This window comes from Phragmites australis, chromosome 6, assembly GCF_958298935.1.
Source record: "Phragmites australis chromosome 6, lpPhrAust1.1, whole genome shotgun sequence".
Classification (NCBI taxonomy): Eukaryota; Viridiplantae; Streptophyta; class Magnoliopsida; order Poales; family Poaceae; genus Phragmites; species Phragmites australis.
In genome coordinates, this window is record NC_084926.1 from 14,967,169 (window position 1) to 14,990,143 (window position 22,975).

Genomic DNA, 22,975 nt, shown 5'->3' on the forward strand with positions numbered 1-22,975 from the left:
TGTTGCTGTGTGTTTCACCATGTTTTTATCACTTTCCGAACTGATAGCAGGCTGTTATGATAAATGCGTAGGCTTGGTCACAAACTCAAACTTGTTAAAACTGTGTGCGATATGTCAATCCACAAGTGACAAATCGAAAAGCAATTTTTCTAGAGAACGAAAAACGTTTTGCCACAAAAAATATGCATGCAAACTTGTTAAAATTCAACCTTTTATATTTTGGGAAAATTCTACTGGGCCTCAATCTGGGGCAAAAGTCAGGCCCCACCACCACCAGCACAGCCCAAGGACCTAGGGTTTCCGCCTCCACGCCGCCGAACACATATAAATCCCGCGACCAAGCCCTCGCCTCCAATCTTCGCCCACCGCCGCCTCCTTCCCCCGAGTCGAGGCGCCTCCCACCGCTCCGATCCAATGGCGCCGACGTCGAAGCTGTCGCTGGGCATCAAGCGCGCGTCGCGGTCGCACGCGTACCACCGCCGCGGGCTGTGGGCCATCAAAGCCAAGCACGGTGGCGCCTTCCCCAAGGCCGAGAAGCCCGCCGCCGCCGCGGAAGCCAAGTTCTACCCCGCCGACGACGTCAAGCCCCGCGCGCCCAGCACCCGCAAGCCCAAGCCCACCAAGCTCAGGTGTCGCGTTGTTTCTGTGCCGCTCGGTTCTTCTACTTGCGTGGGGATTTGATCGGATTTGGCCTTTGCAGGTCGACCATCACGCCCGGGACGGTGCTGATCTTGGTCGCGGGGCGCTTCATGGGGAAGAGGGTGGTGTTCCTCAAGCAGCTTAAGTCCGGTTTGCTCCTCATCTCCGGTAAGCCGCGCGCTTTGCTTCCCCGGTGTGATGATGTGGAATGGTTTGTGGTTGCTTCTCCCCTGATACCGTCTTCTGGCCTAGGGGCATGAATCTGTTGCTCGATCTATCAGTTTACGTGTTCAAGGTCATTGCTAATAAGTAATAAGTGGACCAAGATGTAAATGTTGTGAGTTTGAGGTTGATGTTTGTGTTACACGTACAAGAGCAATCTGGAAGCGCTCTTAGTCTTCGAGTGAGTCTAGTGGTGTAAATGTGGCACGCCAGGTTGTATCTGCCTTGATTCTCTTGTGCTTATGGGGAGATTGTCTTGTGATCACACTCTATTTCTTTGAATAGATGAGTTGGGTACCTAAAAAGTTAGCTTCTGTCTCGATGCCTCATTGGGTAAAGTAAGATGATCGATATAACTGTGTGCATGGTCTCTGTTGGTGCTATTATATAAGAAATTGGAAACACAACCTAGGGATTGGTTAATGCTATGTCTAGGGATGTTGCATACATAAAATGATTGATGTAACTGTGTGCATTGTCTCTGTTGGTGCTATCATATAAGATATTGGTAACACAACCTAGGGATTGGTCAATTCTTTGTCTGGGGAGGTCATACATACATTCTCTTGTCTCAGAATTGTTGAAAACATTTTTGATTAAGAGGTCTAAAGGTGGAAATGGGAAGTTCCCTTTTGACAGTTCGGATATATAAATAATACTTGAATTTTAGATTGCACGAATTGTCAGCCAGAACTTGTTATGGGACAGTGAGGAGCTTAAGGTGGGTAATTTCATGCTACCCATTAGCCCCTCTAACGTCTATCGTCATGATCGTATAATAGTTGAACATTTTCTGTCTTTAGTTTTATGGTTTCTGTTCTCTTTCAGGTCCTTTCAAGATCAATGGAGTGCCGATCCGCCGTGTGAACCAGTGCTACGTCATTGCCACATCTACGAAGGTCGACATCTCTGGTGTTGATGTTGCGAAGTTTGATGACAAGTACTTCGCCAGGGACAAGAAGAAGAGAGCGAAGAAGACTGAGGGTGAACTTTTTGAGACAGAGAAGGAGGTATGCATCCATGGACCATGATCCATTGTTTCATACACCTTTCATTATCAGTTGTACTCCAATACTTAGGTGACTCATCTGTGTTGAATCTTCAGGCATCCAAGTCCCTGCCTGACTTCAAAAAGGATGACCAGAAGGCCCTGGACGTGGCTCTGATCAAGGTTATTGAGGCTGTCCCAGACCTGAAAACCTATCTTGGTGCCCGGTTCTCTCTGAGGGATGGTGATAAGCCCCATGAGATGGTCTTCTAATCTAGTTTTGGAGTCCTGAGGAAGCCGTTTGGCCTAGTGTGTTCTTGTACTTCTGAATTTTGTACCCGGGTAGTGAACCTTTCATTCCGATTGCAGTCAGCCTGTCAAATATTATGAGAAGATTTAAGAGAAGTTTTAACCGTGTTGGTGGTTCATCATTGTGATATTTGCTCGCTGTTTAATATTGAGTTCTACATGAGCCAGTAGTTTGTGGTCCCAGTTAGTTCGAATTGCTCGTTATCTGCGGAGTTTATGGTGTCATCTGAGTGCCTAAACGTTTTCACGGTGTCTTGCTATTGATATTCCCAGTTGATCATGATTCAGAGCTAGTATGAACGTGAATAATGGTATTTGATGTATCACCTACATTCTGGAGTGATGCTGTCACTCAGAGATTCCCAGTTGCTCAGGGATGCTGGTATGCGCAAAAGCTTATGTAATTTGTGCACCTTCGTATTGAACGTGGAGTTCGAGCTTGGCGATGAGCAGTGTATCCTGAACATTGGGATACCGGTCTCTGCTAAAAGCATTCAGCTTGCGCATGGATTTGACGAAGTGCATTGTCCAACTGTTAGCCAAGATATCGCACAAGCACCTGCGCGTTGACAGGAAGTTTTCTTTATGTTGGCCGCCCATCTTGAGTTCTTGACGGCTTGAACAGTTGCATTTAAGTTCATTTTAGATTATTTTTCACCTTTGTTCATCAACTCTATGTAAATCACTCAATTCATGTTTCTGCAGGATAATATTTTCCAAAATTAGAGCAACAGATAACGTCCAAGGGAAGCGGAATTAAACTAAGAAAGATGTAGATTAACAAGTGGTATATTTTGTACGCTGCGTATTCTACATTTCTACCATCCGACCGATACACGGACGTGTTTTCCGTAAGTGTACTAGTCCGTGCGCTTGTAGCCGAGCGGGCGAACTGCCCTCCCAGTCTCTCCTCTGACCCATCTTGATTTTGGCGGGAAGAGAACCGAACCCCATCTTCATTTTGGCGCCATCTCTTCGCCGTCGCCCATGGACAAGTTCCTCGTGGCGGCGCCGCCTCATTCCGGCGAAGACCCCGCGCCGACGCCGCCTCCGAGGTGCTCCCCCTTCCCCTCTACACTCGCCTATCGCGCCTTCTCGCTCTCTTATCCTCTCCCTCGATTCTTAGGAGGCACCGGTGGAGGCGGATCGCCGTGGAGCTGGACGGCCGCATCGACGCGAGGTTCCGGCACCGGGAGTCGCGCCTCCTCCTCGATTCCTTCGCCGAGGTAGCGTTTGCTTGTTGAAACAGAGCGGTGATTTCTTTTTTATTTTATTTGCACTGTTGTTTCGTTCTCAACTGGAATTACCGCGTAGGAATCAAGGAACGGGAATTGGAATCCTTTAGCGGCAAACTCCTATGTTTATTGGCAAAGGTTACTTGTAGGGCAATGAAAATGGAGCGCGATGCTTTCCTCTTTGGAATAAAATGTTATATACTTTAATGGAATGTTGGGGAGGTCTGGCGCTTGAATGTCAAAGTAGACTACTGTAATAAGGGAGACGTACTACAAAACTCTTTTGTAAGTGTTAATGAGCTTGACATTTGGTGCTGATGAGCTCCCATGGTTAGTAAGTGTTAATGGCTATACACTGGGGATTGGGAGTAACCTGATTAGAGATGACCTCTCTAGACGAAGAAATGGCAGAATATTGTTCTGTTTGTTTATAATATTGCAATATATTTATATTTTTATTTGATTTAATATTTTGTTTTTATCTTGAGAAGACTGGGGCCTTCGATCACAAGTATTACACATATGGCGAGGAACGTTGTAAGACATATGTAATGCTTGTTCATTACTTGGAGTTGTACTCGTAATGCCAGGCCGCTGTATTTCAGCCAATTAATGGATTTACTATCATTGTTCCTATCAGGTCGATCGAATGGTTAATGCTGCAGCTATGTATTATCATCCCGCAAGGTCAGCATTTTTCTTGATATTCTTTGGATTATAACATTACGAAATCGCAATTTAGAGTAATGTTACGATCACCTTCACACAGTTGCATTTAAATTATTGTAGTAATCTGCACTTGTTAGATAGACTGATAAACTTGCATTTTTGTATCTGGACAGGGAGGGTGTTTCAGCAATGGAATTTGATGAAAAGGTAGCATGCCGAATTTGTGGCAATGCTAATTTTTTTTCTAGTTTAGTATGACTACCAATTGCATCTGCTTCCTAAGGCACAGAGTTTTGATTCATAAGTATTTAAGCACCTTTGTTTGTGTTTCTAATTGTGCAGGGAATATACCTTGCATCAGTGACATTCTCAGGTTGTCTAACAGTGTATGACTTTGAGACCTTATACTGCCGCTCCATATATGACCCATCATGCAGTAAGTTAAAACTAAAACCCAGATATCCCCCTTTCTAGTTTATATTATTTTCTGGTTAACAGTATCTTTTCTTTGAGAAGATAGACTTGGTTTGCTATGCTCATCTGATTTGGAAATTGGTAATCAGGTTAAGAACATGATTTTCCAAGGACATGGATGTGCTTCTGCACCCTTTTTTGCTGCATTCTTGTTAGTGCAAATCTAGTTAGAGTGAACCAACTCTGCGTTTTAGTGACATATTCCAAGATGAGGGAGAAGTGGCACCCCAAATTTTCTTTTGCAAAGCTGTTATGATTTTTGCATAGTTTACAGTCCGAGGTCTTATATTAATTCTGCTGCAATTGACTTTCTTTTCTTGGTAGGTTTGCCTGATGTCTCATCAAATTATTTGCTCCATATATCAAACCCAATGCCCCTAAATGCCATCCGATGGAATCCAGGAAACCAAGATGAGGTAGGTAGCAGCTTTGTTCTTCATGTAGTTCGGTATTTTCTGTTTTCAGTCATTTCAGTTCTGAAGGTATTTTGGTACTTGGTATTAATGATGGTTGCTAGCATTCAGTTAGGGATTGCAGTCTGGGTTATTTAATTAGTAACAGTATGTTATGGGCCTAGACTGGGCCCATGGACCTGCTGGCCCAGCTGCGAGCCCACCCTCCTAAAGCGTGGTTACTTGCCCGTTAAGTTTGGTAGGGTTAGATTAGGTAGCTTTCGGATTATTTCTGATTGTAATAGATTACTTAGGAGTAAAATTGTCCTCCCTCTTTAGGAGTAAAATTGTCCTCTCTCTATATAAAGAGAAACAATCTATCAATAAAGGGCAAGCAGGTTAAGGGTAAAGCCCACCCCCCCATCTCCTCCCTCGTGTCGCCGCACCTCCTCCCTCGTGCTCTCTCCCTCCTCCAATCCCCCTCTAATGGATCCATGTCCATAACACAGATGTGTTTTCATTTGGTTTCTTGTATTTTTATTGTGGAGCATAATTGCTGCAGGTTGCTTGCACATCCAGTCAAAGCGAAAAAGTTTTTCTGTATGATATTGGCTATGTCTCATCTGCACCGACTGAAGTAAGTGCCCTTTTGCATTGTTCCTTACAAATGCATCACATGTTACTCAAGGATACTTTCGCACTGTGTCCCCTGTTGGCTTACACTAGGAGATCAAATATTCTTTCCTTTCCTTTGTATTTCTAAACTATCACATTGAATGCTGCCTCTTACTTTATTGACTTTATACTTTCCATTATTTCTTTTTTTCGTAAAGAGCTACACAATATACAGGAAATTTGTGACAGATAATGCTGGGTCTAAATCAGGGATAAGGTAGACAGGCTTCCCTCAGTATGCACAAAAGTAAAATCACACAATACTTAGAAAAGGCTTCCAGAGAATATATCAAGTAAAAAAAAACTTCAAATTTCCCAATGTAGTTTATAGTCTGTTACAAGGAACCTTAGCTTTATGAAATACATGAATTTTAACGCGCATATTATTCTGATTCCGAGTTATTACCATTTTAGGTTTTACAGAAAGGAAAATCCAAATTTCCTGCGCTCTACTCTGAGTCCCGCAAGAGTTTGACTGATCTAGCATTTGCTTCAGATGATAAGTCACGGTAGGTAATTTAACTTCGTGCCTGCCATCATAGTTTCATCTTTGAAATAATGTCAATCATAAAATATTGCTATTTAGTACTGTGAAGCTTGCTCTATACAATTGAGTTTCGTCTTTGAATTATGCTCTATACAGAGTATAAAGTTAACCTCCTATATGTCCTAAAGAAGAGATATTGACAGTGATATCTATTTTTACTATGCTGGGTGGATTGGGTTGTGTGGGTCATCAAAGAAGAGATAGCATGTAGATTCTACTAATGGTGGGTGTTAGTTCGTCAACTGAAATGTAGTTTTTTTTTTCTTATGGTGATTGTTGCTTTGTAAAGTGAAGCTAGGTAAGCAGACCAGCAGTTTAACACTGTTACTAAGCGTTCCAGCAATGACGTTACCAATATGCAAAACAAATGTTCTCTTGATGGAAAATATGCATGGGCTTTAACAGTTCTCACTTCCATAGGATATTTGCATCTGGCCTTGATGGGGCAGTCTACATGTGGGACAGGCGGTTAAGTAAGACACACTGTCTTGAGCTTACAGCATCTTCAGAATCTCAATTCAACAGTGTCAAGCTAAATATGGATAATCGGGTATGCTAATTCTTTTTAAAATACAACCTATAATATAGTATTTCTGCTAGTATGCTTCAAGTTGCATAAGGATTTAAAAGGCCCATCCGCTGATATGTTGCTTACCTCTTTTGATTACTTAAACATAATTTCCTGACGAAATTCATCTACTGTTCTTTGCCAAAAGAGGCAATTAGCTTCGTCAGGAAATTAGCTAGCCATTTCATGTTTTTGATTCTTTATTTATTTTTTTGTTCTTTGCCAGTTCATCTGATTTATAAATTTTCTGTTAACTTCAGCAGTTAATTTACTTTGGGCCACTCCATAGATGAACACTGAAATTGTTTTGCAGACAGTGTTTGGTGCTAGTAAAAATGGCACTATTCATGCTTGGGATCTCCGTGGAGGGAGGGCATCAGCTGCTTTTCAAAGCCACAATGAGGTGCATTCAGAAGACAAACATTCTGTTAGCTTTTTCCGATCTTTTATCATCCAACCCGTTATCCAGTGTGATGATTTCAAGGTTCTGAGGTTTATTATAGCAAGCTTCTGCTTATTAACTTCATGTATGCAGTGGCAGACTGGCTGCTCAGCTTGTATATACAAGTTTCTGCAGTTTTTTACACCATGGACTGGTAGAGCTAGCTTATAAGTGGTGCAAATTAATTCCTTATATTTCGAAAAAATAGCCCAGAATCTGCTTTCATCCGTCTATAATATAACAAATATCTATGACCATTAATGCCAAAAGAAATAAATTCCAGGATTTCTCAGGAAAAGAAAACATCCAGTCCACAATCCAATGAAGCTAATTATGATTATTTCACAAACATTGGATGCTATAAGAAACCTATTCAAACTATTAAGAAAGAATCATAAATCATAATTCATAACCATAAGAAACTACTCGTATTAATATAGTGCAGTTTAGGTTAATTAAGCTAAATTTGAGCTGTCAAAAATTAGAGGTCCATGTATTACACTAGACTATGCTGTGCAATTGTGCCAGCTAATCGATCTAGTTTCTATATTATTTTTGAATTGCATCCTATGATAAAACTTTATTACCAATTATACAATAGGAAACAAACAGACCAAGTATAGTCCTTGGACCTTTTCATGCAACAATGTCATAGCTGTCTTCACAATACGAGGGTTTGTGTTTCTTACTTTGGTTCTGGACTGATAGTTATTTCTTTTCCAGGTTCAACAGTTATTATCAGTGAAGATATCAACGTTGTTGGGCAAAATTGCATCACTAAAGGTATGCAAAAGAAGAAGAAAAACTTATTATTATAGACATTTCTGGTAATACTGTCAGTGTGGTGTGTGTGTTGTAATTGGATTGTCAGATCTTTCTTAATGCAAAGACGCGTAGTTCTCTTGCGTGTTCGTGAAAAGAACTTGCTGTTCTTGGAGACACATTGATGCCTTTTGTCTATGCAGTATAATGAGACCTCTACATATTAAATGAATCCTCTTTGTCTACGCATAGTATTATGGGACTTCTACATATTAAAGGAATCCTTATTATTTATCAACTACTTGAATGGAATTTAGAGGTCTATGCTAGCTATTGTGAAGCATCCAAAATGTTAAATTTAAGAGTATTGGCATGTGGTTTCTGGCCAGATGGTTTCCTGAATCTTGGCTTGCAAACTGATATGTTCAGGCTCCTAATGAAATTCACATTAACAAAAATGGAAACTGTAGTGATTTTGTGAAATACATGCAAGTTATACTTATAACACTGTTTTTTATAATAGCCCTCAATTACTGCTAGCACATCTTATTATAGGATGCACCCAGCACTCCTTTTGAAATATTTAAATGGAGGATGTTTATTAGCTTCTTTTTTCTTCTTCGAAAGGATGGCAAGAGTATTGCCGAGTTTTTTTATAGAAGAAGAGATTGACCCAGTTTATAAGGGAAACCGGGTCCGAAAACCTCACAATGGCATGGTTGATTTAAGGGACAACCGACATAAAACCCCTTGCATGACAGACAAACTCTGCCGGAACAATAACCCACAAGGGCACACTACAGCCACTTGGACACTACAACTAACGATTACACTGTAGGTTACCGCTCCCGAGCACGACTGCAACCATGATTTCCTACGGCGATCCACAACAACTGCCACAACCACCAACTTCACCGTGTGGGGGTGGGGGTGTAGCTATGCATTTCGTTGCTGAGCTCCGCCGTGCCCCCCGCAACACAGCAACTCCGACTTCACAGCTACACGGCTAGCCCCAAGCACCATAGTCGAGCAAAGGAGGAGTCCAAGGGCTTTTAAATGGTCGGTGAGGCTGGGGCCGCTGCCGAAGATCCAGGTCCACTCACAAGCCACCACCAGCAGCAACTCAGGGGCGGGTGTCTCCACTGCGATGCCTCAAAGGAGGGCACGACGTCCGCAAACGCCGCTATCGCAGTCCGGACATCTGGTGCTAGGTTTTCACCCAGAGAATCCCCCAACAAGGGGGTGGGGATGGGGGCGTCACGACAACGCCCCCAACGAGGGTATTGACCGTCACCGTTGTCGGCGTCGGTAGGAAGCCAAGCAAGGCCTTTGCCCAAGAGCCCCATAACCTTCTTGACGAAATCTAGGCCGCCCTTACCACGCACGCGCCGGCCCTAAGCCACCACCAAGCGGCCGCCCTTACCACGCATGCGCCGGTCCCAAGCCACCACCAAGCCACCCTTACCACGCACATGCCGGTCCCAAGCCACCACCAAGCTGCCGCGCTCCCCACAGGCCGGATTCGGGGGGAGAGGATAGATTCGGCAACGGGGAGGAGCACAGGCGGCGTGAGGAGGCTAGGAGGCGAGCACAGCTGGGTGGAGAGGGCAGCCCCATGGAGCGCCGACGTAGGGCAGGGAAGCACCAAATGGTGAAGAGGACAAGCAAGACCCTGCATCCATCGGCAAACAGCGCGATGAGAGGTCGCGTTCCGACGGTCCTAGCAGCCCCAGTCGGCCACCATTGAGATCTGAAATGAGCAAAGGTAGAAGACGCCTCCGACACCCAGATCCAAGTAGGCCTGCGAAGGAACCGCATTGAACAACGCCCGACACCGCCCCGGTACGACCGCGTGGGCTCTAGCGGGTGTAGATTTATTAGGGAGGAGGAGGAGGGGGGGGGGGGGGGGAGAGGGGGAGACGAGGCCACACGGACGCCGCTTGGCACCGCCTCCGCCGGCCAGTGGCGGTTGCGGCCCCGTCGAGTCGCGGTGGAGGGGGCTAGGGCGCGGTGGCGACGTCGCCCCCGAGTCGCCTCTCAGAGACAACGCGGGGGTCTCATCATCATTGTTCGCTTTGTTTCTTAGCTTATGAGAATATGACTTTTTGTCTTGATTCTATCCTTTCTTTGGACTTCCTGAATTCGGTTGAAATTGCAATGTCTAGTTTGTTTTTTCTCTTTGTCGAATATTTGTTGGCTCCTGCTTGAACTGATAGATTGAAAGTAAATTTTGTTTTGATAAACTTCTCTCATCCAAACATCATATATCCTCCAATTTGATATATTTTATATGTTAGATTACACTATGTGACATGAAAGATGCTTCGTTTTTATTAATATTCCCAAACATATCATTTGTGAAGCACTAAGTTACAATGTGCAACTCAGATCTATTCTATGCCCCAAAGGGGCTAGATGTACAATGTACAAATGCAGAAAACCCCTCTAACTAGAGGGAAAATGCAACCTATGTATACACAGCTAACATATTATCTAACATGCCTCACTATTTTCAGGAACAATCAAACATTGTTTCAAGCCCAATTCTGTCAATAGACTTCAACCCTAGTTGCTCATATCAACTGGCCTTCCATCTTGATGATGGCTGGTAAGTATATCGGGTTTCCCCTTAAGAATCATTACCTGATCATAAAACAAGGATTAGTTTATTCTTATCAGAATTTTTCATCTATGATCCTTCCATGTCTTCACATTTAGTCCACAATAACTGGCCCACCGATTCCAGTGTGCTGCTGTGCTTTACCACTCACCGGATCTCAGTGAATTTCTCTTCTATCTGCATTCCATATTAGGTCTGGAGTCCTGAATGTTAACAATCTCAGTGTGAGTCACCTGCACTGCCCTCCTCCGGCTTGGTTGTAAGTATTTCCCCAGAGATTTTTTTTCAAACCTGATGTGCCTAGGAAATATTCTTAGTTAAAGTAAAGCTTTTCTAATAGCATCGTTTTGTGGTGCCCTGCCTTTTGTTTTATTAGGGACAACATGGACCTGGCGTTGCAAAAACATTTTAGCAAACCAACCTGGCTGCCAACATCTTCTGTAAGAATATCCACATAGCACCCTAGATCTTAGTACATGCAAGTTTTTTTTCTTAACATTCAAACCCCTTATGATATTTTGTTGCGAGGTGGGAAAAAAATCATTAGTGCTGAGTAATGCAAAAGATCTGAGTTTAGCTAAGTTGGTTGAGGGTGTGAATGTACGTCTAAACCACCCAAGCTCGAGTCCTATTCGACTCGAATTTAAGTGTCTATTTATTCTTATTTGCAATGCCATCTAGTTCCTCCTAGGTTGGTCGAGTTTTTTTTTTAATAATGCAGTCATGTTTACCATGCTAGGAATTCTATTGATAATTTTCCTTGATGTAAGGACCTTGATGCATACCATATAATTACGTTGTCCAGATTTATGCAATTGGATCTTCCTCAAGTGATGGAATTTATCTACTGGATTTTCATCCAGATACAAGCTCTGCATGCCATGTGGACTACAAGTAAGCTGATTTTTTCTTGAGAAAATTTATCTTTGTTTGGATTTGCACAGAATATACTTATGTTATCTGATCAACACCCTGTTTATTTGCTGGGAAATACCTAGTTAAGTTCCAGGCTTCTGGTTATTCATCTATCGATTTTTTTCTTGGATATAAATTTTTGTTTTATCCATTTTATTGAACTTTATTTTCATTTTCTCACTTGATTTCCATGTTTCAGCGAGGAAACAAGAGGCCCTATGGAAAAACCAGCTGCCGAAAACAAGTTTGTTCCTTTATCTCAAAGGGTGCTTTCTTGTGCAGCCCATCCACTCAGTCATACCATAATTGCTGGTACCCAGGTTAGTTTTCTTACATCTTTGGTTCCACAAGTCATACCGACTTTGCTGCATACCATTATGTATCACCTTCTCTATAGAAATGGGAAAAAGTTTTATTTTTGGTTGAGCATCACATATCATTCTGTACGAATCCCATCAGTTTGAGTGAGATGGCCAAAATTGACTTGTTGATTTACTCTCTTCAGTTCTCATCGTTGCTCATACTATCACAAAAGCGCGAGACTATCAGAAATCCGGAATAGTGCACGTATGAAATTTCCTCCAAGCCACATATCCAACTGCGCATTCGCAAGGCTATCTATTAACTCACAGGCATGCTGCAATGGAACATTATGTGCAACATAGTGACCTTACTGGTGCTACACAGACTTCAAATCTAGTTGGCAGGTCATTTGGATGGAAAATATCGCTAGGCCGTTACAACTCGCAAGATTCAACATGCTGCTAATACCCTGCTTCCAAGAAAACCTATGGATAATTTCGGCGCAGACATTCATACAAATGTGTATCCACGCAGATTCTGTTGCGATCGATCTCATACCTTAAAGCATGATTCCAGGTTTTCAAAGGTGTTCTCTCATGTAATTATTTTTTCCTTGTTTCTTGGATATTAATTGTGAAGTTCGGTCATCTGTATATGCAATGTGATGACTGTTGGTATCAGTGTAACTTGTGTTCTATACACGATTTCCTCTTCTCCGAGTTCTCGTCAATTTTCCTTCCGTCGATGTGACCTCAGACCTCTTAAATTCCAAGATTCAATTGGAATCTTAAATCTTTAATAAACTGTTCCAGGCTTGTAAATCTTGTAACTTCTACAGTACTGTTCCTGATGGTTTCTTTTTTCGTTTAGAAGATATACTAGTCACTAAATATGCAACTCTATACCAGGAATGAGTTGTTGGCAAGGCAAGATTCGAACTCGACAGCAGGAAGTTATTATAAACACTTGTGTTAGGAAGAGAAGTAAAGGAAAAACTACATCACACTTCAAATGTTATGAAAGATATCAACATTTGATTTAGATCCGGCTGCTAGATCTAAATATTTTACACAATAAAAAAACGATTTGTTTCAGATCTCCACTTATCACATGGACATCAGCGCCCGCCTCTACCTCGCTTTCTTCGACGGCAGCGTCGTCGGATGACTTGTCATCTTCGTACGTCGCTTGGGCGCAGCGACGGCGATATGAGCGGCGGTTGCAGGCTGCAAAGGTTGTTCAGATGACGGCTGAACGGTCACCGGAGGCAGAGACGGCACAGCGATTTTAACAGGGTGAGTTGAACAGGCATCGGATTCAGAGGTACCGGCTATGGCCCCGATTGGCACGGCTTTCTCATAAGTTGAAACAAACAAGTTATGAAAAACTGATTTTTAAAAAGTTGAAAAACTGATTTTTAATAAAATAAATTAAAAACTGATAAATTGACTGAGAATAGCTTTTCTAATTTTTTATATTGAGAACATAAAAATTTCTCATAAAAATCAAAAATCATAAATAGCTTGTAACAGAAACCGTTTTTTAATAAAAATCCATAAATTTCAGTTATGCTAAATATGACCAACTAGAGCTTCTAGCCTTTAATCAGAAGTAAGCGGCTTTCGGAGCGCATATGCTTCTGCTGTTCCGTTCTGCCTCTCCACCGCCGCCACCACCGCCGCCGCCGTCAGCACCGACAGTGGGAGCTGCGATCGCCGTTCCGGGTCAGTGGCCTGACACGCAGAGCGGAAGCTAACATTAGTGAAGCAAGCGTCGAGTGCAAGTGAAGGTTCTGAACTCTGAACATGCGAACGTTTCCGATACAAGTGGTTCCGAACTCTGAACATGCGAAGGTTCTGAACCCAGCAGCGCGTGTGGGTCTTGGACAACGTTTCCGAATTGAGCTCCTTTACTGCAAAAGATGATATCGATGAAAGAAAGTATTATTATTGTAATCTAACTGTCTATTTAATAGAGTATTTTAGTAATAATCTAATTACCTTACGTGTGTGTTCTTTTCATCAAACAGACCCTATCTAATTGTTCCGACGTGCCCAACCCAGTTCATCGCGAGCAGCCACCACCAGGAGCTCCTCACCTCCACGCTCTTTCCCTCGTCGGCGCCCCCTTCTTCACCGTCTCATCCTAGACCTCTCTCTCTCTCCCCCATCATCCTGGACTCCACCTCCACCATCGCTTCCTGCCATCTCGACCTCTCCGTGTCCCCACTAGCCGACCCAGAGGCCACCGCCTTTGCCTCACCGCGCAGCGGCAGGCGCGTCACGTCAGGGTTCATGATCTTCTTCCCTAACTACTTCACATTCCTTGTGAAGCCAGGGCCGTACGTGGAGGACATCTTCGTGTGTGCGCCCTGGTGCCGCCACGAGCTAGGCCGGATGATGCTGTCTGCCATCACCGGCAGGGTGGGCGAGCTCAAGAAAAGATGGGGCGGGTGGAGTGGTGCGTGCCAAACCGTGAAACCGTCTTCTCAAAGCGTGACTCGCCGCCTTGCTTACATCTTAAGCAAGCACTTAGATGTCAACGCGTGTACTCTATTATGCGATCCTAACTGCTGGTAAGTCTCTTCCACTTCCGATCCATCAGATCGTCTTGTCACTTGCACCAGCATCCCCTTCACTTGACTTTGTCAACACGCCGTCTCCATACATCTTTCATGCTTTGATTGACCTCCACATGTTCAGCTAGAATCACCCTTGACTCCGTCCGGGCTCCTTGATCATTTGGCACCAAGCACTCCGCTCGGCCCCGATTATCCCTCGACCGCCAAGTTGCATCCATCACCTACATACTATGAGACAAGCAAACATATATCTCCAACTCCAATTCCAGTTAGTCCATAATCAATATGCTCAAAATAAAATCCCAAATCAATTCAAATCACATCAAAGCTCATATAAAATCGAAGATCATCAAGCCAAATAAATACTAATGTCAATCATTCATCACAAGTAAACCAAGGTATATTTCTACTTAGTTTCTCAATCTCCCTCTTGATGAGTGCATTGATAACCCTCAAAGCACAAAGATTTTGATTTGAAGAAATTAAGATAAGCTCATCCAAGTGACCAAAAACTCGAAAAAGAGCAACATATGTCACTTGGCATAAGAAATATTGCAAAAGCCCTAAAAGAGGCAAAGACGAGCCAAAAACCTCAAAAGAGTACGAAAAACTCAAAAACTCAAGAACATATGCTCCTCCTTGATGATTGTACATATTCCATTTTTTCTTTCATTTCTAAATAAATACAATTTTCTCCCTATTTGTTGAATATTTATAAATAATATCTTTGAACATATTTTCTCCCCCTTTAGCAATGCAAACATCAAGGATACAAGAGTATGCAAAAGATGTGCAAATGAAATGCAAGCCTAAAAAGCTTCACATATAGATCATAAAGCACTTGTAAGGACTAGAGATGTCAAAGCACTAGGATGAGTAAACAATATAACTCAAAGACGCATAAAGTCTCGAAGTGAGTTCATTTCACAAGCACCGGGAGTAAAGCAAGTTTTGATTATATTGTTCAATTATCCAAAAGATGTCACCACAAAAGCATCCACAGTTTCATGATCAGCGCAAAGATTAGAGAAACTAGTGTTATGTCAAATTAAAACTAGGCAACCAAGTTCAACTCAACAGGCTATGTAAACTCCCACATATCAATCCAAGCCTTAGTTTGACAACATGAAAAATAACATTCTTAGCACATTACAAAGCACAAATTAACTTTCTCATTTGATCATTTAACTATCCTCAAGTGAGTTTTAAGAAACTATGAGTTCACTTTTTTGGTAAACCATATGAAGCCTTAAGCCATCATATTGGATTCAATTTTAGCTCAAAACTTAATCATTCATTTTATTAACTCAATATAGGATTCAAGATATGCAATTTTTCACAAAGCCAAAATAAGTTGTGCATTTGCGACATAAAAGGGCACATACTCTCCCAAGGGTTAATTATGAGCTAAACATTTACATAGACAAAGGTCAAAGGCCCCTAATCCGCTGAACTGAATAAAACAGTCTAGCACAAGCTTTTCGCAGAACTAGCCCTAATTTAAGCACTGATCAAGCTAAAGCAAACACTCAAGAGTGACAAGAGATTATGTTTACATTTCAAGTTCATTCTTAAAAAAGATAAGCTTGCTCAACAGATTTTATACCATGTTTCAATAAGAGCCTAAGTTTGCATAAATTATTATACATCCACTACACTTAGCACAAATTCACAACTAGTACAAGAAAGTGCAAGTTTGCATAAATTATTATACATCCACTACACTTAGCACAAATTCACAACTAGTACAAGAAAGTGCAAAGCACATACAAGTGAAGTTTGCTAACATGATTATCTTATAAAAATGCTATGTAATGCAAATGCAACAAAAATAAGATAGAATATGTACAAAGGCAACTCCCCTTCACACAATGCCATAGGGATGGCACACACCAAGCTCTCCCATCAGAAAGGCAAACCTTGTTGCATCTAGAGGCTTAGTAAAGATGTCGGCTAGCTGGTGTTGGGTATCTATGTAGCTCAATTCAATGTCTCACTTCTCATTGTGGTCTCTCAAGAAGTGGAATCTCACATCTATGTGTTTAGTTCTGGAGTGTTGAACTGGGTTATTGGCTAAGCTTATGGCACTGGTGTTATCACACAAAAGTGGCACACTCTTGAAATCTAACCCAAAATTCCTCAAGATAGCAACTATCCATAAAATCTGTGAGAAACAACTAGCAGCGGCTATATATTCAGCTTCAACAGTAGACTGCGCAACGCTAGACTGCTTGTAAGAAAACCAACAGACGAGAGAAGTACCCAAAAAATGATAAGTACCAGAGGTATTCTTCCTATAGATTCTACAACCAGCAAAATCCGCATCCGAAAAGCCACGAAGAGAAAGTGAAGAGGATGCAGAAAACCAAAGGCCATACTCAAGAGTGTGCTTGAGATACTTCAAAATGCGTTTCACCGCTTGGTAGTGAGACGTTCTCGGTGAAGCCTTGAAGCGAGCACACAAGCAGACGACGAAGTGGATGTCGGGTCTTATCGCCGTCAGGTACAGTAGGGAGCTGATAATACTCCTGCACTCCCGCTGGTCCACCTCCTCGCCATCTTCATCTGGATCAAGCACGATCGAGGTAGCCATCGGTGTCACCCATGGCTTTGTATTGCTCATGTCGAACTTCTTCAGCAGATTCTTAGAGAACTACAGTATAAGCTCTACCGATTTTATATTAGAACAAGAGAGTTGATTCAATTTATGAGAGAAACCGAATTAAAAAATTATACAATTGCACGGTTAATTAGAGGGAAAACCGGCGAAAAACCCCAACCGACTTGACAACGGACACAACTTAAACAAAAAAGGTTCGCACACCACTTAACATAGCTCTAAAGACGACAGAGTTCAGCACAGGTCATCGTTGCCAAACTTGCTGCTCTAGTGGCACAACAGCTCCAACTTCTCACAGCGGGCCTCAACCCTCGTTGAAACTTCCAAGCCTTTACCAGGCGGCTCAAATGGGGGGAGGGACCTCTAAGGCGAGGCCTCCAAGGAGAACGCGACGTCGAATACACTGTCGTCACCCATCCGGAAGACCGGACTTGGGTTTTCATCCAGAGAGTCCCCCAATGGTGGTGGGAGGCACCACGACAATGCCTCAAAGGAGGGGAGCGGCACTGGAGGGCGTCACCATTTGAAATGTTGTCTAGCTCATTTTACTGTTATGTAGAAACAAGCATGCAACAGGCTAAAGTCAAGCTGTAAAACAAATCATTCCAGTGTTTCCTACTTGCTAGAAGTGTTTGTAGTGTGCAGTTAGTGTTAGTTCCTGTGTTATTTCGACCATTAAAAGTTTTGGTAGTGTGTAGCTATGTTAGTGAGCAGGTGAGAAGTGATATACATTGTTATATCCCGTCAAACATATGTTGTTGAATTAGTATATCATACTTTTTCAGTCCTTTTCATCAGAACTTAAAGACATGCTTCTTTATCTCTGTTTTTTTAGGAGGTTCTAAGTGTGATTCACGCAGCATGGCTTGAAGGTTGCTATTGGTTGATGATTTGTGTAGCTAATGGTGTACTAGCAGTCAGGTGGCGGTGAGGTCCATTGTGCAGGACTTGAGTGTGATCAGAAGTTGAAGTAGCAGCTTTTGGTAATGAAAATTGTTGTTATGTTTTTGCATATTGTAATTATCATTTGTGGCACTGTCATGCTTAGAGAATCACATAATTTCTCTGTTAATATATTACCAACAGAGTTTTTCTGTAATTTTATAGGGTTACAGCTTGGTTTTCTAGGTTTTTCAGATTCTCCAAAATTTTCAGAATATTTACAATTTTTCTCATTTTTATGACCTCTTTCACTTCCTATATACTTAAAAACTTGAATAATCTATATTTAGCAATCCAAACAGATCCAAATCAACCCAAATAGAGCAAGGGGTTTCCCCTGGCTTGGTTTGAATCCCTCCTTGGATGGTTTATCCAAGGGATTGTGCCAAACAAGGCCTTAGGGAGCATCATTTTCAGCAGCGACAAATTTAAGTAGCACGAAAAAATTTCCATTTTAGCTAAGCAATTGGCCAGCAGCATATTCTGCGTGGCAGCTGCTATTTGCTAGCCCCAAACAAGTAATCTTGGGAAAAACTCGAAGGAGGTAAAAACACTGAAAAATTGGAAGGAAACCTAAACCAGCGAAAAGGGCCACAGATAATTGGAACCGAAAATCAGTAAGAAAATTGTAGAATTACTGAACACCACGCAGGCACACTCTAGGAAAATCTGCAGTAAGAATTATAGCAATGCACATCTTGCCATAAAGCCAATAACATCACTCAGCAAGCTATGTGACGAGAAAATGCCAACAGGATGTTATGTTACTCTACTGTAACAGTATTCAAGCTCCAAAGTCAGAGCCAACATTTGTTTCACCCCATCTTAGATCTGTTCTAATCTGTTCTGTAGCAGGTTACAAAATACCACCAAGATTCAAAGTCTTACTTACACAGAGGAACTACTGATTTCACAAACAAAACGTGTAACGGTAAAAACATAGTGAAGCTATACACAGTTGTATGCCCTCGAGCAGAGAGCTAGGTATCCCCATACCCCAGGTCCTCAAGCAGAGAACCAGGAACACCCATACCCCCAACAGAAAACTGATGCAATGAGTTGTTAGGACTAGCGGCTAAGAAAGCAGCAGACATGAGGGCACCATGCAGGCCAGAGCAGAGTTCTTTCAGCTCATCGCATGGACATCAGGGTGCGCCTCTGGACGACCCTCTTGGAAGGCTGAGCGGCCTTCGGAGTTTCCTTCAGGTTTCCTCTTACGGTCTTTTCAATCTGTTCTATTGAACTGGACAGTTTCTTCTCCAAGAGATCGGATGAAGCTGTCTGCAAGGAGCAGTCAGATGGAGAGGAAGATGGCTTCAGCTTGTCCTCGGCCAAAGAAGTTGCAGGGCTTGCAACAACTTGAGTTGAGCCGGGACCAGAGGTGACAGCAGCCAGTGTTTCCTGAGTTATTGGCGTTCCTTGAGGAACACCCTGCTCTGTTTGTACTCGAGTTGTAGGATCCACAGATTGTGAAGAATCTTCAGTCCACTGGATCTGCTGCCGAGCCGCAGCATCACTTAGGCGTCTTCTCCTCTCAACAGCCTGCAAGTCGCAGTTAGTACAGCAGCAGGTGAATGTAACTCTATACATCCGAGTTAGGTATGTGAAAATCAGCGATAGTATGGCAGCAGGACAACAGTGGACGTGCAACTTTGAGAACTTCAACAAACAAAACTACCTATTAGCAAATTACTATCTACAGAGAAACAAACAAAATTTGCTGAACATGAAGCAAAACTTGCTGCACGATTTTAATTTTCTGACAACAGTTCAAGCAACATTAAGTCTGTACTGGTACCAATTATTAATACCACAGAAGTACGCTTATTTTGTCTACAACTAAGAATATTACATCAGCTTTCAAAACTTCAATATCAAGAAACTTATAAAGCATGGTCTGGAAAAGAAAAATTACGTTGTGTACAAGCAACAGCATAGCATACTTCCAAATATTAGATTCCTTGAAGATGACTATACACAATACAACTTGACCGTAAAAAAAGTTACTGAAAGATAACATTCTATACCAAATATCATGAACAGATTGAAAAACAATCAGTGCATTCTACATAAAGAACTAAACTGAAGTTGCAGCCAATATCTATATTCTGGTTCCAAGAATATCATTTTTCCATGGTCATGTTAAATGAACTGGAATCTCAGCAACTAGGAAGACAAGCAACATAGGCTAGATAGGCCGTTACAAATAAAATCCTCTAAGCAGCAATTTGAGCATTCGATGGAATGGTACGTTGTCAATGTACTCCTAAGCATGCTTACAGTGTATATAACCAATGACAACGTATCAGACGAAAAAATACAGCTAAAATGCTCCACGGTCATATAATGTTCAACTGTCGAAACACATAATTATTAACAGAACAGGCTGAAGTGTGAAGCTTCTTAATTCCAATCCATAGTTTCTATAAGCAAATAAGTACTGCAATTCAAACATGTGATCACTGAACCGCCAACATGACTGACTACAAAGGAGAAATATAACATGGATTAAATAAGTGAACAACAGATTTCCATAAAATTGGCCTTATTACCTTACTAAAACTTTCTGGGAATTTAAAACACAGTACTTTGTTATTGCTGGCAACTTAAAAGTAACATAGCAAGATCAGTCATAACTCATAGGAGAATTACTCTTTAATAATTCATTTAAATTATAAGAAAGTTTTTATATGCCTTCATCAAGCATAAAAGGTAAGACTCGCCCCACATTCCCTGTTACAAAAATGTATATTGCACCAGCATGAGTAGAGGCACCTGTAAGACCAAACGTTACATTTTGAATGCCAACTATAATCCAGAACCTACTTTTGTAACAAGGGACATTCTGAATACAAGACCTACCACAATTCCACATCAACATTGTAACATATCCTAAAGAACATATCATGCACCACATGCAAGTTACAACTTACAACATATCCAGAGAACTCTGACATTACCAAAAAATGGTCACGACATTTACATTAAGGGAACATCCCACAAACAACAAGGAAATGGTCCATCACCTTGACGATTGATGTGATGTCACGGAGTGGGGTCCTCGGGTACCAGTCAGGCAAGGGGCTCCTCCTCTTCGGTGCAGCCGTCACAGCCCACGCTGGTGGCACATTCTCCTTGTTGTTAGACGGTGACCGGGCCCGTCGAGCCAATGGCTTGAGGACGCCCTTCACCACCACAGCTCCTGGCGATGCCAACCTCCTGATAAAGAACCCACCACCAGAGCCGTCGGCAAGCGCCGGCTTGCTGGCATTCCTCACTTCAGGCATCTTGTAGTTCTGCATGAAGTTTATAGCACATCAGTAATGCAAGAACCCAAGAAATGCTCACCAGATCAATAAATGGACCCAGAAATCACAATTTTTCCTTACAGTTGTTCTGCTCTTCTCCTATTCTTGGTGACCTGAGTCCTGTTGCTCTTCTCCTGGATCTATGCAAGAAATTTTCCAATGAAATTGCCAAGTAGAATTCAGAGAACGCATGAACAACTAATGCACCAAAATTTACACACCTGTTGCTCCGGCCCTGGTTAGCCTTCTCCTTCTAATGTCAACTTATCAAGGCGAATCCCACGACTCTAAGATGCCTACCTGCAAGAAAGCCGCAACGCAGGCAAGACCAATTGATAAGCATTGAAATAACAGGAAGAAATTGCCTTAAGCAACACTAAAACCATGAATCCCCGATCTTTCTACTCATAATCCTACCACAACCCGCTACTCTTCCCAGGGATTCGCAACTATAGAACCCACCAAACACGTCCGAAGAACGCGAATGGGAGCGAACCAACAAGATGCCCCCAAGAACCAACCTTATCCCCTCTCGTTTCGTGATTCGCACCTCAGATAGACTCCCACCGCTCCGGATCCAACTCTCCAATCCTCCCCCTTTCGCAGATCTGCAAGAACAGAACCAGAGGAAAAACCCATCACCAAACCCCTCGGAAAAATGCAAGAAAACAACCACCCAAAAACCGCAAAATACCTCACGATTTGCTTGGCTCCTCTCAGATCCGCGCCGACCCGATCCCCGCGACGACTACTCCCTACGATACAACCCCAATTCGGGTGAAATTTCTGGGTAGATTTCCTAGGGTTTGTGCTTGGTGGTGGCTACGGCCTACGGGCTCCAATCGGGTGGGGGGTTCGGCCGTTTGGGGGACGGCGGCGCCGGCGGGATTTTTAACGGGTTCGAAATTGGCAAGGCCGAAATGGGCGGTGTACGCTGCGTTCGGTAGACCGTGAGCACCATCCTGACGTTCGTGTCTTGAAGCGCGAGAGATGGACGGACATGATGGTTCCGGTGCATGGACCTGGTGCGCGTAGCGTGGTGTTTGGAGGTTTGGACTTTCGACCGTTGGGATTGGCGGAGAGCTCTCCATGGGTGGAATCCAAAAAATCGTGCGATTACCATTTTCACTTTATTTCGTTTTTTTCCATTTCTTTCTCTGTTTTCATTCCTTTTATTTTCATCTATTTTCAATAGGTCCCTTCGAGAAAAATCGTAAAGAGAAAGGAGAGAGAATCATGTTCTGAAGGGAATAATCTTGAGAATCTTTCATGACGGGAACCGTAAAGAGAAATCGTTGGAGCGCTGAAGGGAACGAAAATTCCATCGTGAAGGGATTCTGGCCCTAAAGGGAAACCAGTGAAGATAGTCTTAGGGCATGAATATGTTGGTGTTTAAGGACAAGAGAATGTTAAATATCTATATAAAAATTATAATTTTTTAATACAAATCAAGATTATAAGTACTTAAATATAATTAATTATCTTGTTAGCACTAATATAGGATTTGAATTCAAAAGATTTTGAATTCAATTTTGGATTTGAGTGGAGAGAAACTAAGAAAATTTTTGAATTTGAGAGATATTCAAATTCAAATCTCCACTCAAAGAACTATAAAACAAATAAACCAAAAATGTTATGATTCAATTTAATGCAAGGATTAATTTAGAATTTACTTTGGTGTTTTTGGAATACTTTAGCCAATTAATATATTTGAATATATATATATACAAGTATATATTTATTCAAATATATAATTCTTTGATT

At 42.2% G+C, this 22,975-nt stretch overlaps 3 protein-coding genes across 6 annotated transcripts; 2 read left to right on the top strand and 1 right to left on the bottom strand.

Moving 5' to 3' along the window:
- The first annotated feature begins 338 nt into the window (after positions 1-338).
- LOC133921862 (large ribosomal subunit protein eL6-like) lies at positions 339-2,277 on the top strand. Its single transcript, XM_062366919.1, has 4 exons — positions 339-629; positions 701-807; positions 1,690-1,871; positions 1,967-2,277. Exons 1-4 carry the CDS (start codon positions 415-417, stop codon positions 2,120-2,122), a joined length of 660 nt encoding a protein of 219 aa, XP_062222903.1. The 5' UTR covers positions 339-414; the 3' UTR covers positions 2,123-2,277.
- Positions 2,278-3,001: 724 nt separating this feature from the next.
- LOC133921861 (uncharacterized) lies at positions 3,002-12,510 on the top strand. Of its 2 annotated transcripts, none has more exons than XM_062366917.1 (18): positions 3,002-3,213; positions 3,285-3,384; positions 3,885-3,941; positions 4,034-4,080; positions 4,236-4,269; positions 4,405-4,498; positions 4,861-4,952; positions 5,491-5,565; positions 6,018-6,112; positions 6,571-6,700; positions 7,032-7,121; positions 7,884-7,943; positions 10,439-10,530; positions 10,736-10,801; positions 10,919-10,982; positions 11,348-11,436; positions 11,657-11,777; positions 12,090-12,510. In XM_062366917.1, the coding sequence occupies exons 1-18, from the start codon at positions 3,146-3,148 to the stop codon at positions 12,120-12,122; spliced, it is 1,407 nt and encodes a 468-aa protein (XP_062222901.1). In that variant the 5' UTR covers positions 3,002-3,145; the 3' UTR covers positions 12,123-12,510. The 2 variants fall into 2 exon arrangements, with proteins under 2 accessions (XP_062222901.1, XP_062222900.1); XM_062366916.1 differs by having other exon boundaries at positions 3,004-3,213; positions 11,963-12,510.
- A 6,148-nt stretch (positions 12,511-18,658) lies between these two features.
- LOC133921863 (protein GIGAS CELL1-like) lies at positions 18,659-22,073 on the bottom strand. 3 transcript variants are annotated; one of them, XM_062366921.1, is made up of 6 exons: positions 21,906-22,073; positions 21,762-21,819; positions 21,433-21,511; positions 21,293-21,351; positions 20,930-21,199; positions 18,659-19,445 (listed from the first exon to the last, which is right to left on the bottom strand). In XM_062366921.1, the coding sequence occupies exons 5-6, from the start codon at positions 21,188-21,190 to the stop codon at positions 19,035-19,037; spliced, it is 672 nt and encodes a 223-aa protein (XP_062222905.1). In that variant the 5' UTR covers positions 21,191-21,199; positions 21,293-21,351; positions 21,433-21,511; positions 21,762-21,819; positions 21,906-22,073; the 3' UTR covers positions 18,659-19,034. The 3 variants fall into 3 exon arrangements, with proteins under 3 accessions (XP_062222905.1, XP_062222906.1, XP_062222904.1); XM_062366922.1 differs by having other exon boundaries at positions 21,433-21,507; positions 21,733-21,819; XM_062366920.1 differs by having other exon boundaries at positions 21,733-21,819.
- Positions 22,074-22,975: the final 902 nt, after the last annotated feature.